This window comes from Drosophila subpulchrella, chromosome 3L, assembly GCF_014743375.2.
Source record: "Drosophila subpulchrella strain 33 F10 #4 breed RU33 chromosome 3L, RU_Dsub_v1.1 Primary Assembly, whole genome shotgun sequence".
Taxonomy (NCBI): domain Eukaryota; kingdom Metazoa; phylum Arthropoda; class Insecta; order Diptera; family Drosophilidae; genus Drosophila; species Drosophila subpulchrella.
The window spans coordinates 14,093,719-14,112,560 of NC_050612.1; the positions used below are offsets into that span (position 1 = coordinate 14,093,719).

Sequence of the window (18,842 nt, forward strand, 5' to 3'; positions counted from 1 at the left end):
ATATTCCAAATACCAAACTTATAAGCAAATTCAATGAATAACGCTAGAAAATCGCTAGCGTTTTTAGGCACAGTTTTAAAAGCACTGGGTAAAAGTATTTTCGATTGTTTCATCTGATTTCCAGGGCAGGTCAGGGTTATTCTAAATGGGGTTTTGCTCTGCTGATTGGACAGCTCAGGGTTAAGTGGAGAAACGTCTGACCCAGCGGGGGAATGATGGTGGGGGACGGGGCGATAACACTCCCGCCGAGCTCCAATAGAAAAATGCGTATTCATTACAATTGATTGACAGACGACTGGACTCGAACCCAGACCAAATCAATTCAAGCCTGAAGTGAGCGCCCAACGGACCATGGACCATTTACCATTTACCAGTTGCCACCAAAGGAAAAACACCAAGCACCACTGACCACCAGCACAACCACAATGGACAGCTTTTTGCAGCCTCAATTAGATCCCAGCAAAAAGCCAATAGCCAGCTCACACTTAGAATAAAACTTTCATCATTCTGACAAAAAAAGTTTCTTAGCTATGAATAAATAGTTTTAGGGTTCTTAAACATTATTGCTATTACTAAACACCTTAATATAATTTAGAACATCTTTTGCGACGTGTAAAATAAATATAAAAAATATTTAAATAGATAAAAATTACTGGAACGTTTATTTTAAGGCTCTGGAAAATTTGTTATATTTTTCTAAGTGCTCTGCAAATGATTCTCCAGTGACATGGAACATTTTCTTTCCACTGCTGCGGTTTTCCATTGTCCAAAGTTTTAGCAAATGTTGTAGTAAATTGCTTTGACTTTGGATTTTGTTTTGTTTATGCCTAATTGCTTTTATTATCTATTTTACAGAGTTTTTTTTAAATTTGATCGTTTTGAAGGGCTTTGTTCCAATAAAATATTTTCAAGTTCACTGCGTGGGTAGAAAGTGTTGATATATTTTTTATTTTATTACACGATTTCTTGTTAGTATGGTTTTTCTCTTTGACTTTTGTTGCCCACATTTTGCGTGGGTCATGGTTGGCATTGTTGTGATTTTCAGAGTGGTATCCGTGTGGATAGTGTTTGTCATCGTTGGTTTTTGAGTGAGTCAGCTTCCCGACGAGTCGGAAGTGAATCAAAGCGATCTATAATTATACCGGTATTCCAGAGGTACTTGAATTTGCATTATTCTGGGGAACCAGTAGGATATGCATGGGTGTATTTGTTTTGTTTTTTGAATTTACTTAGTGATACTTTTTGTTTGGAACCCCTTTCTACAGGAAAATGGTGACAAAATAAAAGAGAACCCAATCCAAGAAGAGAAAGGTAAGCGTAAGAAGAAAAACAAAAACGGTAGACGGGTAAAACAATATAAAACAAACAAAATCAAGTCAAATTAACCGCGAAATTGGATGTTTCTCATTGATTTTTCGTTTCTGGCAGTTATGCGTTAACTTTTTATATTTTTTTCGAAAGCGCGACCAACGAATTGTAAAGTAAACCCAGAAACGAACTGTTAAATGTGTCATAAAACCGCGAGAGCTGTCCGGTTAAATGAGTTGCAAACAAATCGGCGACCATAAATAACCCAAATGGCCGCTCGAATGGCAAATTTCGTGAGATTCTGCACTTTGATGCGCTCTCTAGCAGTTCGTGAAAACGTGAGTTGGGTTGAGTTTGGGTTGAGTTTAGGTTGAGTTTGGTTGAGAAGAGTTACCTAAGCGTAGCCTGCGGGAAAAACAACTGGAAAACTGGGCAGGAAAAACGAGGCGTTGCCAACTGGCCAACTGAAAACTATGGACCACTGCGCAGAGGGCATTGCTCACTTTTCAGGGAAAACCCAGGAAAAAAACAGTGAGAAAAATCTTGCTAAAATATGTAACAGTTCTTTTTTTCTATATGCTATGCTATGCCGTGTTTTGATTAAAGTGTTTTATTAGATGATGTTTTGATATCATTTTTAAAACGTGAAATCTTACTTTAACAATTACATAAAATTTATCTATTAATTTAATAATGTAACAAGTCATAATAAAAATACTACATTTTACGCATACTCATGTTCAACTCCCTCAAGACTTCTTTTTAAGTATCTTTTTTTAAACCACATGTCTCAAACCACCCACAACCTTAACACTCAACTTCTGCACTACAGTTTATACTTCATTTCTTTTATCTATCATTTAGCATTGACCCAGATTCCTGGAAAGGCGGTGCAAGACAACAAGTTCAGGCCATATGTGCCATGTGTATAAAGACACCATCTTGAGGTGATCGCCGAGTGAAATGTCACCATTAGTCAAAGCCAAATCAAATGTATAGCCGTAAATTAATATTTATGGCACTTAAAAACTTTGTGCGACACATGCAAATCCGAATGTGTGTCAAGCCGGCCGGAAATTTGCCAACACACACGCAGCAAAAATACACAGAAATAAAAGCACCCAATGCGAATAAATCAAATGGCACTTCCGCTGCAACGTGGGCAGTACGATTTTAAAGAGCTGGAGAGCCCGAACCGCCAGCCGAATGAAAAGTGACAATTTCATTGTGGAAGACGTCGAGTATTTCCAGCCCCCAGACAAGCGCCCAAGTCAATGCCGCGGGATTTCGTACTTGTAAACAATTTTTGCTCGTTTTTTGCCTGCTTTTTGCTTATTTTTTGCTATTTCTCGCTTTGGAGTGGAGTACAATTTCGGGAGGGGGAAGCGAAGCCCACGCACTAAAATTCGGCCCAGACAAGCTGGCCACCTCGTCTATCGGGTAATTCATTCATTTCCAATACGCCCCAGCTGCATTCACAGCTGATTCATTCACTCGATCATTCGTTCACGTTCCATTCATGAGACATTTTTGACAAACAGTCTGCGGAGTCGCGGGCTTTTTTGGGTCGTCACCGCAGTCATCATGGTCGAATGGAGTTTTTTGGTCTTAGCCGTGGTCCAGAGATCAGTGTCCATAATTGGCAGCGACCATCGATCAGTCGCCTCGCTAATGCGGGCTTGTAGGCTGCATTTAGCCAGTGATTCGAGTTCCCAAAGATTTAGTGCATCGCCTTCGTTTTGGTTTGTAAGGCGGATCGGAATTGGGCAATTTGTTGGGCTATAATTGCCTGCATTATGCGGGTTGCAGGTGGGAATGAAAAACAGGTGATAAAGGCTAATAAATCTTGGTATAGCTTTACCATTGATTTATAGAAACAAATTGAGTTCTGGAAAGGCGAAATAATTTATATTTTATTTTCTTTGGTTTTCAAACAGACGTGTTAAAAATGATTTTTATTAAACGTTCAGTATATTAACACATACAAACTTTGAATTGGTTTATATTCTTATCATTGAAATGCACTTTAAAAACACTTAAATCTTTTGGTTTTATACAATCTGCTTGTAAATTTTGGAACATTAGCTTACATTTTAAATTTTCTATTGACCTTATGCAACATTTTTATTGAAAAACGGGAACCAATCTCACAAAAATTATATAAAGAATAAATTATTCATACGTTTATTGAATAATGAAAAAGAAAATCTGTAATCCCACATTCCGTTCCACTAAAACCATAAACAACTGATATCTACAATTTAAGATCTGTTTTTAAACGCATTTCATAAAGAAAACCAAAATATTTCGTATACATACAAAGGCCAGTCATGGCTTAAAAATTCATTTCAATCGATTCAGATTAACTTTCCATCAACAAAAGACTACCAAACCAAATCGACCTTGGAGTATTAGTCTTATGTATAATCGGTTGCTCTAAAATACATAATTATGCAGATGAAATATCATCTGCCCAAAAGTCTGTTTTTCTATCTGCCTAACTAGTCGGTCGGCTTTGGATCTGTGTTCCCCCTTTAGGCTGAAAATTAGATTGAAATTAATTAAATGAAATTAAGTGGCTAATTTGGGATTCGAATTTCTTAAAAAGTAAAAACGAAAAACAAAACAAGCCGCCCAAATTAATTACGCATTTTCATCGAAAACGTATTAATTTAGTGGACTAAAAGACAGAAAACAAAATGACAGAAAAAAAATAAATCTTAAAAAATATTTGTCGTGATGGTTCGCTCACCCTTAGAACTTTCGTGGTTTTTTTGTTTGTGCATAAATCTACAAAAATTTGCTTTGCTAATGTTATGTCTAAACATAAATTTACTATGTTATCTTAATACTTTATAAATGTTGCTAATGTGCTAAAATAAATTTTGGTTATGCAAAATTCGCAAGAACGTGAGAAGAGAGGCAATTTATGGAAACTAATATTAAATATTGGCGGAACTAAGGAAAGGAATTATTTATACCTATATATATTATCTTCCTATACTCTATTATATATTGGAAAAGTAAATTAAAATAAACAATACAAGTATAGAAGCATTTTCGAATTAATTTATCTTTTTGTATCATTAGGTTATCGCTATTTCATTTGAAGTGCCCCTTTGGCACAAGTCTTCTATTTTGGGTCTATCACCATAATTTGTTAAAACAATATTTCTGCTTTGGTTGTCAAATATTGTTGGCGACATTAGCACATCATTAGCGGTATTTGTTGCTACTTCTGGCCAAGATTTTTCTACCATTTCTGGTTTTGGCTACTGATCTAAGATCCTCCCTCTGGCCAACATTGGTCCATTATGCTAATGGCTTTGGAGTCCACAGTGGTTGCAGAAGTTAAAAATAAATTATAAAATATTTCTCTCAACTGGATTGGGCATAAATCTGCATAAATTACCCATCTAGAAACCCTATATCCCATTCCCCTCCAGGAATTGACAAGTTTTCAGCATTTGTCTGGCGCGTTACGCGACGCCATCGATGGTAATCTGCCACAAAGACTGCGAAGGCAGCATACCAAATGAGGATGGCCATCACGTGTGGGCGCCACTTGGAGTGGATGCCACACACTCGGCATTAAAATTAGAAAAATCCAGAAAATCACAATAAAAATAAACAAAACCTAAAAATATGTTCACCAAAAAAATTTAATCTTAAGTTAGAACTGATAGAAAAATGTTTAAAAATAGAAAAAAAGATATTTCTTAATTTTCGGGACAGAGTAACAATTATTTTTAAATATAACAACAAATACTTCTGAACCTATTTTAAAATTTATAGAATTTTTAATGACTTATTTTTCTGAGTGCACTAAAATGCATACCCTATTTGTATCTATCTCTTTCATTGGTGTCTTTAATGTGTGTAAGATTTAATTTCCCCTTTCGACCTACAGCCGTTTATTGCGGCGTTTAAGGCACTTTCTCAACCCCGTTCTGGGGATCATTAATCATTTCTTTCTCTGGGCGGGGCTGGTAAATATTTTGACCAATATTTGTACCAGTTTTATCGTTCTTGTTTTTTCTCGCTCGGCATTTGTTTTTGTAGTTTCTGAATTTTTAATTTGCTGTAAATAGAGCGTGTGATTGGCCCCGCCGTCGCCGTCGAAGTTGATTTCAACTTTTTTCGGTTTTTATATCTCAAAATACAGTTTTTAATGCCTTTTGATTGATTGATTTCGCTTTTTATTTGTAAGAATCAAAGAGAATCAGCACTGTAAGTATTTCTTTGTGAAATCAATCCCTGAGATAGAGTATTTGGTTACATTTTTGTAATTGTTTGATTGACAGATTGACAGATTGAATTGGCATCGTTGGCAAAACAAAAATTGATAAAGTCAATAAAGAGTTTAAAAATATTTTAAGCAGTCATTGTTTTAAATAAGTCATCAATGGATCTCAGCTCATGAAACTTTTACTAATGTTTTGAGATGAAAATATTTCAGTGATCAGTAAACCTCGCTCATAACTGACCTTACATCCACCAGACCCAATAATTACATGGTTTAATCGTCTTGAAATATTAGCTGCCCATAGTTACACTACCCACATGATTAATGGAGCACTTGAAAACCAAGCCCAACCAGATAAACCTCAGATTATCGACGAACATGAGCAGCAAGTACGCGAAAAGAAGATCTAATAGCTCGACTTACAACCAACATCGAGTGGTTATACGAAGTTACCCAATCGCAGTCTCAGGTGTTCGTTTGTCAATGGATGACAAAACCAGTGTAAGACCTCATGTAAGACGTTGACTTTCCACTCCCCTTAGCCCCTTTACCATTTACCACTTGGGCAATTTGCCACGCTCTTTAGAGTGTATCAAATTCAAAATAATCCACCAACAAATTGCCTCCAAAAACGTGATCGAGTTGACATTGAAATGTTGTTTTGTTGGCAAACTGGCATGGAAAACTTAATAGCTGCGCCACACACATATCGCCCTATGGAATCAACAATTCTATAATGAACTAAACAAAATTGGACTGTCAGGCGTATTTATGGTGAAAAGAACGGAACGCTTCAATTGATAATGAAAATACACAATTAAGAGTTCAACTGATTTAACCCGACAAAAATTGAAAAGCCTCAACATAAATTTACGTCCCACTTCCATTGAATTTTGGTTTTGGGGACTCGAGAATCGGGCACAAATTGTTATACAATTACAAGTATATATATATTTTAGTTATTACCACAAGATGACATAAGCCTCGAAGGTATTTGGCACTTATTGTTCTTGAGTTGTCATGTAAATCGTTTGACCGACAGGTTTATAAATCAAACCACAATTTTAACATGGGTATAAATGCTCCGTTACGATCGGGTCTTGGCTCTCTCAAGATCATAGACAAGAAATGGCAATGTTCTCTTGTATAAGATGCCTATCAAAACTGTAAATCAGTTGTTTAAAAAAGCACATGACAAGGCGAAATGATAGTGTTCAGAAATAGAACTTGAGAATTTCGTAGGTACTTAAGCATGGAACATGCGAAACGCAGTTTGATGAATGTTTGATAGGAACTAGGGTGTGTGCCCAGACTCAATAGGTATCTGATTGATGACTGATCGTATGGCAAAGTTCTATAAATTATAAATTACCCACACATTTTTCACATCGCTTCTGTGTGTAATTCTTTTGGCATAAACATCCAATCAATTTCCTGTCGAAACTTTCTATGGAAACGCTGCTTAACGATTGGAACTTTATAATTAGAACCTTCATAAGAGGCCAGATCGGCTCATCAAAAGTTGTAGCCTGCCACCGCTTAAAGTGTTTACGATGTCTTTGGCCATGGCTCTTGAGATTGAAACGTCTCTTAATTGCATGTTAATTGCTCTAACCACCTGAAAAGAGACAGAAAGAGAGAAAAACTTGCAGATCGACGGAAGATACAGATGCGCAGAGAGTCTCCGAAGAATTCACTGGGGATTGTTCTGTTTTCTCCTTGTCGTTTCTTTTCTTTTCGCTTCTGTGTAAACTGGACTGCAGGTTCGGGCTAAAACAGTTGCACTCATTTGTTGGCCCAGTCGTTCTTGCTGCTCTTGATCTTCCGTTGTGGTTCTGGGTTCTCCAGTTCTTCAGTTCTTCGGTTCTCAAGTTTCCGAGTGCAAGTACCCAGTAAAGTACGTGTGGCTGTATGGCTGCGTCTCTGCCTTTTGAACCAGCCTCTGGCAAGCGGAGACAAAGACAAGTTTTTCAAGTTTTCCGACGGGGGCACATGAAGTCATTCAAGTGGAAGCAACGAACTGGACGGTAGTCGTGGACAGGCGAAAGGCTTGTGGTCTCTGGTCTCTTGTCTTTCCTACTCCGAGCTGTCATTCGCACTTGAAGATCAAGTGATATATGTCTGGCTATCTGGCTGTCTGTCTCTATATGTGCTACGTCTTTGGGCACCAAGACAAAGTAGAACCACTGGCAGTCGTATATTTACATGGTATCAGGCAAAGTCTATGGGGAGCCAATAAGTTTCGATTAGATAAGAATCGGGTACTTGACGCACTCGCAGTCTCCTTTCGAGGTGTTGTTCTTGCTGTCGCCGTTCAGATAGTGTAAGTGAGCAAGTTATAGACCACTTCACGTCATAAGCATTGGGAAACTGTGAAGTGCTCTAAATGCTATAGAAATTGACTAACTGTGATCTTAAGTGGTGGAAAAGGGGTTAAGTGGTGGAAACTTTAAAAAGAATTAAAAAAGTTCCATTTTACTTTACCACCTTTTAAACATAGAATAAAATTACTTATAATAATAATGATGGGATACTATAAAGTGCACTAAAAGCAAACAAAAATAAACCAGAATATAGTGCAAAATGGGTCAAATGTTGTAAGTTACAACTTGAAACTAAGTATTATAAAGGCGAAAAATGATAAATATATAAAGAAGTATTTAAATCTCTTTTGAAATTAGAATCAACTGCTTAAAAGACTTTCTCTTTGTCTTATAATAACAATGGAAGCATTATTTTGATAGACCTAGAGAATAATAATCTCCAAAGTCCCAGCTTGAACCTTAAACTTAATTGCCACTAAGGTTTCATACTTCTAAGAACTTCCCATCCCATCCCTACAAACTGACCGCATTGTAGCACCTTCAAAGTTTAAACTGACTTGCGTTGCGATAAGGTTTGTATATAACCTGGATTTTGGTGTAAATAGTTGGGCATGCCCCTTTACCGTCCCGTAGTGTGTTTGTATATTTTGTGGGGCTTGGATAGTTATGTATGTATGTATGTATAGAAACCCCCGACAAAAGCGGAGCACTGACCCAATTCAAAATTGAAATGAATATTCCTAAGGTCTGTAAAGAGGCCATTGTGCCGGTGTTTTTGTACGGATTCACAGTGAGGTGTTAATTAAATTTATTTAAACCCTCTTGGGGTAAATCTACGATTTCCAAGCTCCGATACGAACCAAATGAAGCGTGCCCAAATAGAATGGCCCTTTAGGGTTTGGCTACCAATTCGGGAAATGAGTTGACAATTTGAATGGGAAACTCAAAGCGAGCCCAAAACCAGAAATCTAACCACACCAGATTGGATCGGTTCGGCTTGGATAGCCATAGCCATAGCCCCCAGAAAAATTTCAGCTAAATGTAATTGCCAAAAGCATCAACAACTTTTATCACAAAACCTGTCACTTGCGCCGACTATGTGTACGTATGCCAAATGGCCACAGCATAACTTTTGGACATAATTAAGCCATCAAACCAAAATCTTTGCCATTTGCGTTGACAGTCACTTGTCGCTGTGTAGGAAAACAGTGAGCACAGCAGACTCTGCGCACAAAACTAATTAATTAAAATGAACTACTCAAAATGTTGGCAACACTTGGCAATTTTTGTTTTGGCATAGCGGTTACGACACTTGTTGGATGATGAGTTGAGATGATTTAAACGGAATTAAGATAAAATCTAGCATTACCAAATTTTATTAGCGGCTTTTTGGTAACTGATCATGAAATAAAATTTAATTACATTTCTAAAAACCAACTACCTAATAAACCGTATTGCAGAAAATATAAAACTATAGTAAAGTCCCACAAGCAATACAATCTATATGGTATAATATAAGATTTAAAAAAAACAATGTTTTATAGCTCATTTTGAAATAAACAAAGTCGAACATAGAAAAATATGCTTTATATAATCTAGGTTCTGGAAGCTCCAAGGTTACCTAAAGACTTTACCCTGGCTACCAAACAAAACCGACATCCATGGAAACGCCATAGCCCCCAAAGACAAAACCTTAACAAATATCCAGTCAATAAGTAATCTCGGAATAATGCAGTATTGCTGGCTTCCACAGGAGAGACGAGAACCCGTTTTCCGAGAGAAGCCCCCAGTGGTCCTTTCAACCAGCCGATTCCAACGCATCCGGGCAAATGCCACCCAGGCGGCCAAACAGGAGCAACTGCATCAGCAGCAGCTGCGGAACGAGGCGGAGGAGAAACTTCGCATTGGAGGCGAGGAGCTGCTCCGTAAATTTGCCGGTCGGAATCTGTGCATCTCGCGGGAGGAGGAGTGCGCCCGGGAACTCAAGCAGATGCAGGATCAGCATCTGGAGGCCAAGCGCCTGGCGGAGGAGGAGACCAAGGCCTCGCGGCTGGAGCACCAGAAAACCAGAAGAGAGCAAATCGAGGCGGCCCAGAAACTCCTGGAGCAACTGCGTCCTGGTCCGCGGGAACTACAGTGCGCCCGTCTCCAAAGTGAAGTCATGAGAAGCGTCAATGTCCAGCGGGAGGTCCAAGCGGAATTCGCCAAGGCAACCCGGCGGCAGGAGGAGCTGGACAGGAAGATCTTTCAGGAGCAGGTGCTTCGTGGTTTTGAGGAGGCACAACTACGTCACAAGGAACAGTTCCAACAGCTGGCCGAGCACAAAAAGGAGCTACTGGCGTTGATTGCGGAGAGGGAAAGAGAACGACAGGTGGGTTTCTAGAAAATATATTGCATCCATTCATCATATCTCACATTTCTTTGCTTCAAAATAAAAGGGTAATATCATCTAGCCCTACGTTTTCAACTCTTGTTTTTTGAGTCTAGAGGATACATTTAAATTTATTTACCTTTAAATGGTAGTAGTTGTATATTTTAGATTTTGAATTGGTCTATTTTGTTTTCTATATTTCCTTTTAGGTAATGAAATTTATGATCTTAAGAGATTTGGATTCGAAGATTTAGAATATGTTTTGTAACCATGGTTTAAAAATTGATCATGATTGTTTATGATCCAAAGAGGTATTTTAAAATTAGTTTACTTAATTCCTCTTATATTGTCAGGCCACCAAAGCCAAGGAGCTGGAGGAAGCTCTCCAGGAGCGGGAGCGAAACCACCGCATGCTAAAGGACCAGCAGGACAAGGAGAAGGATCTACAGGCCGCCAGACGGCTCCTAAAAAAGGAGGAGGCCCTGGCCTCCTTGGTCATGTCCGATCAGCGCCAGAAGCGCCTCCTGATGCTCGAGGAAATAGAGCAGGTTCAGTGCGATGTCCACAACAAGGCCAAGGGCCATCTGGAGCAGCTCAAACGGGACAGGGCCAAGGAGCGAGTGGAGCAGCGCATCAAAAGGAATGAGAAGCTGGCCAAGGAACTGGCTCCTCGCCTGCATCACAGTGCTCGGGAGGATGAGGAGCGCCACAAGCAGCAGTTGGAGGAGATGCGAAAGGTCCACAGTGCCGAGCAGGCCAAAAGAAGGGAATCCCGAGAGCAGGCCAAGAATGCCCGTTTGGCTATCCAGCGAGGGGAGGAGGAACTGGCCAGGAGGATAAGAGAAAAAGCTGCAGAGGATCGCAAGGAGGCAGAGAAGCTGCGTCTCCAAAACGATCTCACCAATGTTCAGTTTATGCAACAGCAGAGGCAGGAGCACCTCCAACGCATCAGGAAACTTCGCCGAGATCTCGATGATCAGGTGAAGAAACGCATCGAGGAGGAGACCCGACCAGGTACCAACTACAACCGGGAGGCCCAGTTGGAGGAGCTGCGCGAGGATGCCTTCTTCTTCGACTATGCCCGCCAGCTGATGGACGAGGCCAATGCCAAGGGATGTCCTCTAAAACCATTCATCAGGGCTGTTGGCCAGTACAAAAACGATAATCGCATAGGGGCTGAGATACGAATCCCTCGACATATGATCACCAGATTGCCCATGGGTCGGAGAACCCAGGGAGATAGCCCAGCGGAGGGCAAGGAAAAATCTTTGAAGGATCAGGAACCCAATGCCAATGAGCTTAGTAAGGAGGAAAAGCAGCTGAGGCAGAAAATCCAGGAAAACCTTAAGAAAATTGAAGATTTGGTATTGCAGGAAGGGGAGGCTAAAAAGAATCCAAAAACTTCATAAGAAATAGTAACTAAGCTACGATTCGATAATATCATTGAAGCAAATAAAAGTTCTATGATAAAGTTAAGCCTTTATATTTGTTTTAAACCCTTAATAATCAAAAACCACCCAAAGAAACCTCAAAACAAAATGGTTGAATATAAAACCCCTAACTTGACATGAATTGTGGTTAACTTTTGCGGGCTGTAACTCGAAGGCAAAGTATTCGAATGATATCCATTACAACTGGAGAGTGCTCATCAACTGTATTGAATTGCAATTAAAGGTGCGAAATTCAATTCGTTGGCGATCGATTTCCAATGCCATTACTCACTGGTGAGTCGAATTTGTTCTTTGGGCTTAAATTTCCCAAAAAGATACTTTCAACAATTGATTCAATTTGTGAAAAATGCTAAGTAGGCTCTGACATTTCAGTTTCTCAACTTTTAATACCTGAACATTTCAGTTTTATAGAATACGTAACACGAGAAGGTCGCTCTAGAGAATACCGAAAATATTTAAAATAAATAATATCTGAAACTTTTTTTCAACAGCCTAAATTACTAGTAGCAGTAGAGTATCAGAAGTAAAATGGCATCAAATTTTGTACGCAGTTCTGGAGTTCTCACTTTGAACATCGATGATCTGAGGACACTCTTTGAACCCGCCGAAATCGATTGCTTGGAGCAAATGAAACAGGAGGAGACCAGGTTGAAATCCGATCGCGAAGTCATCCAGAAGAAGCTGAACCAACTGCTGCGTCGCATCAACGACCTGGACGAGGAGGTGGAGAGGGAGGAAATTACCGAGCTGGAGTTCCAATCCATGAATGCCGTAAGGATCTTTCTGAACCTGCGCCATCAGCAGTTGGCGGAGAGACTCGTTCGCGTCGGAACTCAACTGGCCAGGACAAAAATAGAACTCAAGCGTCGAGAGGTGGCCATCTATAAGGACGTCAAGGCCAGGGGATTGATATAAAAAGGTTGTAACAAGCTGAGCAGCAAGACCATATTTGTTCTTAACTTGGGAGACTTTAAAAGTACCATCAGCAAGTGTTCAAGAGAATTGTTTGCATGGAATCTGGCCTTTGCAAAAACCGTACTGAAGTAAAAGGAAATGACGTGTCTATCAAGGTGAAAGAATGTATCAAAAATATTTTTGGAGAACTTTATAAAATCTAGTTTATACACATTTTCATCGGCTTATCTGCGGGCATACAGGAGTGGTATTAAAAGCAGTAAGGAGTACCTATTGTTTCTTATTGTTTATTTTTGATAACACTGGATAACCATATACCATTTAATTTTATAACGGAAACCTACTGATATGCAGATGGAATTTTTGTTGTATTATTTTTTTAAAGCAATTTTCAATTCATTTTCTGAAGAAATTCCAAATTTTGCTTTGGAAACTTACTGCCCTAAAGAGTCATAAACCCGTTTTAATTATTGCCACCCCCAAAAGGCATTGAGTAGGCCAGTGAATTATCTGTTTTGAGTTGTCACTCAAATGGGTTTGCAGAGGTTCAGTATTACTTTTTTTGTTTGGAGTTCTATTTACCTTCTAAGCAAAGGTCTGGCAATGAATGGAAGGCATTTGTATTGGTGCTGGTGGTTTTGTTTTTTTTTTGGTGTTTAGGTATCTTTCTGTATTTGCCCGACGCTTAAAAGTTTTTTATCTTCTCTGTTTTGGCTGTGCTTGCGATGTCGTCGTGAACTTGTTGATTTTAGATACAAACTCGAGTCGTTGTCGCTGTTGTCAGTCGTTGTAGTCTTTTTTATTTGCGCAACGAAACGAAAAATACATTTCAGAAAATTGTCAAAAAAGTAATACCTACCAACGAACCCAGTGACTTGAAGGTTAATGTGGCTTCTTCCATGCCTTGTGCACTTTGTGTTTGATTGCAAATAAAGCCGAAACAAAAACGAAACTTCAGCCAAAAGGAAGTGGGATTTGAGGGGAGCTTCGGCTTTCAGTCGCCAGACATTTATGAAATATTGTGTCCACACTCGCTTCTCGGAATTGATGTTTGAATTATGAATTTAGACTGACACAGGTAGGAGCTTCTTTGTTCTTCGCTCAGTTTGCCAATTAACCGAAGGATTTGCCAGCCAAGCAAACTGGTTATGAGATCATATCGTGTTTGCCGGCTAATTATGTTAAATGATTTGGCAAATGATGTCCGTCTAATGAAGTGTGTCGAGCGGTTTGAAAAAGGTTTTACAACTTAATAAATTGAGATTATTTGTCAAGCATGGTTTCGTTTAATTCTTTTCAAGTGGACATCACACGGATGATTTTAGGTTCCTTAAAAATATATTACCCATTGTTTTGCAAATGATCTAATCGTTGTACTTCTAGATTTTGCTTGAGTATATTTACTTACAGATGTGCTAATCAAAGCAGAGCGATTGTAAATATCAAAACTTACCTGTAAAAAAAAAAACACAAAATTAGTTATGTCATAGAAAGATACTTTAGCTTTTAGCTATGGGATTACAGATATATAAAAATAGAACTGATCTCATTATATGTCCATTACGGGGAAGCATCTCTCATAAAACAAATCCTCGTTTTTCTTGTTTTCTTACAAGGCAATTTGCTCTTACACATGTCCTACAAAACTCCCCAAACATTTTAATAGCTCATTAAAACAGTGGCTACAAATAAAAAACGAGAATTCCGTGAAATTTAAGTAGCACACAGAATCATTAAAAAGCAAACACACATGTGACATCAAAAGTCTTATGTCTCAACTTCTTGCGGCATCGTAGAGCGACAGAAAAACAAATTTGTATCTAGCGCGAGTCGATTGGAATTAATTGTTTTGACATTTTACTGGATAACCCCCTAATACCCCACCTCCACCACCCTTCTCTTTTACAGATGAGATGCCAATTTAGGGTTTTGCAAAACACTTGACAGCAATTAAGTGTAAGTACAACTGACATTACTGCCCCCATTGTCACTTGAGATTTTAGTTTCTTGTTTTGCATTCCATGGGTAATTTACAAGGCGCCAGACTCTGAAAGGCGCCACATCTTGTAATTATATGGGCTTACAAAGATAAATATTCCATAAAGAACATGTGCTACTTAAGATGAAGGACATCTTGCAACCCAAACTGCCTTATATTAAATTTATTCAAAGCTGATATTCAATTTCAATGCTACATTGGTATTAAAAATAAGTTTTCCAAATAGTACAATTTTATTACAATATTATTAGTGGAATTTTACGACTCTAAATATTTATAATTGAAATCTTTTCTGTGGTTCTTGGTGGTTGTGCCTGTTACAGCCATAAAAAATGTTTCCAAAGCGATTAAACATTTTTATTGATTCACACATTTGCACCACAAATTTTTCAAGTGTCAATAGTGTCAGTGTCATTTAGATAATGCAGAAACCTTCGAAACGACAATAAATAGAACAACAATTAAAGAATCGTGGCCACAGCAAATCACGAAGCCCACAATCCATGATTTGTGCTTGTTGTAATAAAAACAAAATTGAAATAATACAGAAAATTAAGCTTGAAAAATGAACCAATGAACAATAATCGTAACAAAGTGTTGGTCTTAGCCCGGCTGGATTGGATCGGCAACTCTTCCGCTTTGTAATTAATCAATTTCAGCCTCGCAGTGCATACAAAATAAATCGCGCGCATTGTGTGAGAAATCAGCAGCCGTGCTGCTTGGTTTTATAATAAAAATGTTAAAATTTACGAGACAAAGGCGAAACATTGACGGCGGCAACATGTATCCGACGACTACGTCTCTGGATCGGATCGGATGGGATCGGGACTGGGACTGGCGAACTCAAGAGCCCCAACATCCGCAGTGGAGGGAAATTTTGCATTATACGACCGGTGAAGTTCCTGGGCACATGTATTGTGTTTATGGACTTTCGTTAAATGTTTGCCAACATTATGAAAGTAGTTGGGGCCAGAAAAGCTGCTGGGAAATGCGAGATACGGTGGTATGAGTTGCATAAAATATGAGAAAAGCTAAAGAAATTTGAAGTTTAAATATATCTATAATATAAAGATATATATATAATGCATATTTATAAAGCAGAACCGAAACGAAACAATAAGTTTAGAAAATTCAACATTAGTTTAGAACATTTTTTATAATTTGATATCCACATATCATATAACAGCTGCAATGCCGATCTTGATCAGAACTTAATAGAATATCATTTTAGATAGGAATGATTTATTTTTCAAAATGTCAAACAAAACTATCTAAATCAAAAGAGAAGATATTAATCTGAAAATCTTTTGACCCACTTAACACATATTTTCAGAGAAATGGTTAAGAAGAATTTCAATGTTTGTGACTCATTAAAACGAAGAATATTCTGGGTTGAAGCCGGTGTTATCTCTAGTTGTTTCAACCTTTCCACTGTGCCTTGCTGGGCCAAACAGTTTTTCCTACTTAGCCATGGCCTATAATTTATGTTGGCTGCATTTAACCGCCAGGCAACCGGCGAGCGCATTTGGTAGTCGTGCCGTTTGGGCCTGGAAATTTGACTGCAGTTACTTTACTTCCTTGGCCTGGCCCCGTATCGCCCATTGAGCATCGCAACGCATAAATCAAACTTTGGTCTCGGCACCGAGGTTTTCCTCGCCAGAAATTGTGGGTATATTCAGAAACGTTTGGCTATATCAAGTGGCCAGCTTCTTGGAAGTCGGATGGGTCCAAAGCCAGGCCAGTTGTTCAACGAATTTATGGGCTTTTAATGTTGCAAACTTCTCTCAGTCTCTTTCTTGTGGCGTTGACACTGTAGCGGTAAATGTTGATAAATTAATTCGTAATGTTGCAACGTTGCAGGTTCCAGGTGAGTCAGAGGACCTCGAAAAGGGTTCCACAACATACGTCCTAAAATGTCAAAATAACGGCAGGGGTTTCTTTTCGAAACAAGCTTTTTGTAAAGCTAAATATTTAAGACATTTTTGGTATAATAAAGAAATTTCACATCCATCAAAATCAAAATTAAACTGCCTTAATCCTCTTTGAGGTCTCAGGTGTCAGATCAATTTCCCTGATTGCCAAATTTTTGTAATGAGCTAAGATTAAAGATTACAGACTCACAGAGTTCAAGAAACTTTTCTTGTTCCGCCCTTTTGTTATTGTTTCGGTTTCATCTGCGCGATGAATCTTCTAATTAAATGAAATGTTTAGTCATTAGGCCGTAATTTCACTTTGGCGAGGTGAAAGTCATAAGAAAAGACAACAAGAGGAAAGGCAGAAAGTAAAGGCACTAAATCATCTGAGCGGCAATTAAACAGAGTGAGAAAAAGCACTTCATAAATTACCGCAATGCGACACGCCCACTTTGTAAAAACGAAGCTAAGGTTTTTTCGTAAAGCGGAAACCATAAGTGAATGAATGACAACACTCAAATCCGATATTCATTTGCCAAAAAATTAGTCAGCCAAGGAGTTAAGCTCAAAATATCCGAAAAACAATCTCCGATATTATGACAGCAGCAAGCTTATGTGTAAATGTGGAAAAAAATTTACTTTTCATATCAGTGCACTTCAAATTTATTGATTTTTTTGTGTTCATTGCCCACGCGTGTTCAAACTTTGCAAACCAAATATTTATTTGTTCTGTGACAAACTGATTGATTCAACAGATAAGGTTTTATTTTATACAGGGACTTAGGTTCAAATTCAAAATCGAAAAAACTAAGAAACAACTATTATAAAGGTTTAAAATGTATTTAATGATGGGTAAACATAATTGTATTGTAGTATTTTGTCGTAAAAGGAAAATACTTAAATATGTTATAAAATATATCGTTTTTGGAAATATTTTTTAACATTTTAGTTTGATTTGCTGTAAAAGTTGTCAAATTTTCTTAGAAATATAGAAAATGGTATGCTTCCCATTTCTCATTCCAATGGAATTTGGCACGCGAAATGTGAAGACCTTTGAGATTAGATAGTGCGGTGACATATATATGAACATTCTAAACATATATATAAGTGGAAAGGTTACGCCTTGTTGTGGTTCGCACCTTGCCCGCAGAGGGGCGCACCTGTTGCCAAATCGATAAGGTTTTCGTGGGTTTTTCTGCCTTTTTTCCTAGGCGGCGCCAAGCGAAAAGTCGGTCGGACTTTTCAATATTTACAAATAATTAAAAACGGTAATTGGCTTTGCTGGTTGTTGTCGTTGGCCCGCTCGGGTCTAAATAAACAATTGTTTTGCCGCTATCTGAACGCAAAAAGTTTGCTTGGCAAATTGTCGCGGCGCTCGAAATAATAAAACGAAAAAAGAAATAGTTGATATTGAGCTGGGCATGGAAATAGATGGCCTGGGTTTGTAGTGCAAATATTATATGTAAATTTGCATTTGTAAACAAAAGTCAGCAAATGTTAGCTAAGCGCTTTTTGCACGTCTCTTTGCACTTTGGTTTCTTTTCAGACGAGATCTATCGCATGTTGATCTTAACTTTTATGCAGGGGAGGCTTCGGAGAAAACGTGACTTTTGGCGACTATTCGTTGCGAGAGTTTTTAATGGGGAAGATGGGCTAACATTAATGGAGATCGCAAGGTCTGATAGGGCGATGTGCTAGATGCAAAAATCAGATATTATATTCGGTATACTAGACATGAGGCCAAGGCGGCCTACCCACCATCGAGGAAATAAACGGCGATCCCATTGAAACTCCTCAATAAGTTGGAATTATTATCCATAAATCAACAACACACTCCTTTTGAACACATTGTCCCCATATGCTTAAGCCATTCAAGGTTTTTTCCCATCGCCAATTAAATTTCATGAATGTAATTGCAAATCCATTGAACAGATCGCCACGAGATATACAATTTTGTATCTCTTCGCTACTTCTTGTTTGCCACTCCATTTGAATTCGGTGGCCATGTCCTCGGCTACTTGTTCACGTCTCTTTTCGAATCATCTGAAAAAGATACCGACAGACCCAGAGACATCGGCAAACTACTCACGCCTACAACTTCACTGCGATCGCCACAATTCCAAGCGGATACTCTACGAGTACAGTGGAAACAAACTATAATACACAATTTAAAGCTAAAAAAAAAATTTTAAGAATATAAAAATCTCTTATTCTAAAAATCAGTGTATCATATTATGTTGTTATTATCAAAACTTTTAAGTACTAAAGAAAATATATTTTAAAGAAGTGCTATAAATTTAATATATAATGCTAAG

The 18,842-nt window shown here is 38.3% G+C and overlaps 3 protein-coding genes across 6 annotated transcripts in view; 2 read left to right on the plus strand and 1 right to left on the minus strand.

Moving 5' to 3' along the window:
* The window catches only part of LOC119554034 (protein TANC2), a 53,473-nt gene that overhangs the window by 28,573 nt on the left and 6,058 nt on the right, over window positions 1–18,842 (minus strand). The gene's annotated exons all lie outside the window — the stretch shown is intronic.
* LOC119554679 (trichohyalin) lies at window positions 9,608–11,658 on the plus strand. The gene is made up of 2 exons (XM_037865680.1): window positions 9,608–10,249; window positions 10,603–11,658. Exons 1-2 carry the CDS (start codon window positions 9,608–9,610, stop codon window positions 11,656–11,658), a joined length of 1,698 nt encoding a protein of 565 aa, XP_037721608.1.
* Window positions 12,064–12,828, plus strand: LOC119554039. The gene is made up of 2 exons (XM_037864768.1): window positions 12,064–12,129; window positions 12,192–12,828. Exon 2 carries the CDS (start codon window positions 12,229–12,231, stop codon window positions 12,613–12,615), a length of 387 nt encoding a protein of 128 aa, XP_037720696.1. The 5' UTR covers window positions 12,064–12,129; window positions 12,192–12,228; the 3' UTR covers window positions 12,616–12,828.

Coding starts and splice junctions, on each gene's coding strand:
- LOC119554679 (XM_037865680.1), top strand. CDS start 9,608: ATGCAGTATTGCTGGCTTCCACAGGAGAGACGAGAACCCGTTTTCCGA. Junction 10,250..10,602: donor AGAGGGAAAGAGAACGACAG/GTGGGTTTCTAG, acceptor TTATATTGTCAG/GCCACCAAAGCCAAGGAGCT.
- LOC119554039 (XM_037864768.1), top strand. CDS start 12,229: ATGGCATCAAATTTTGTACGCAGTTCTGGAGTTCTCACTTTGAACATC.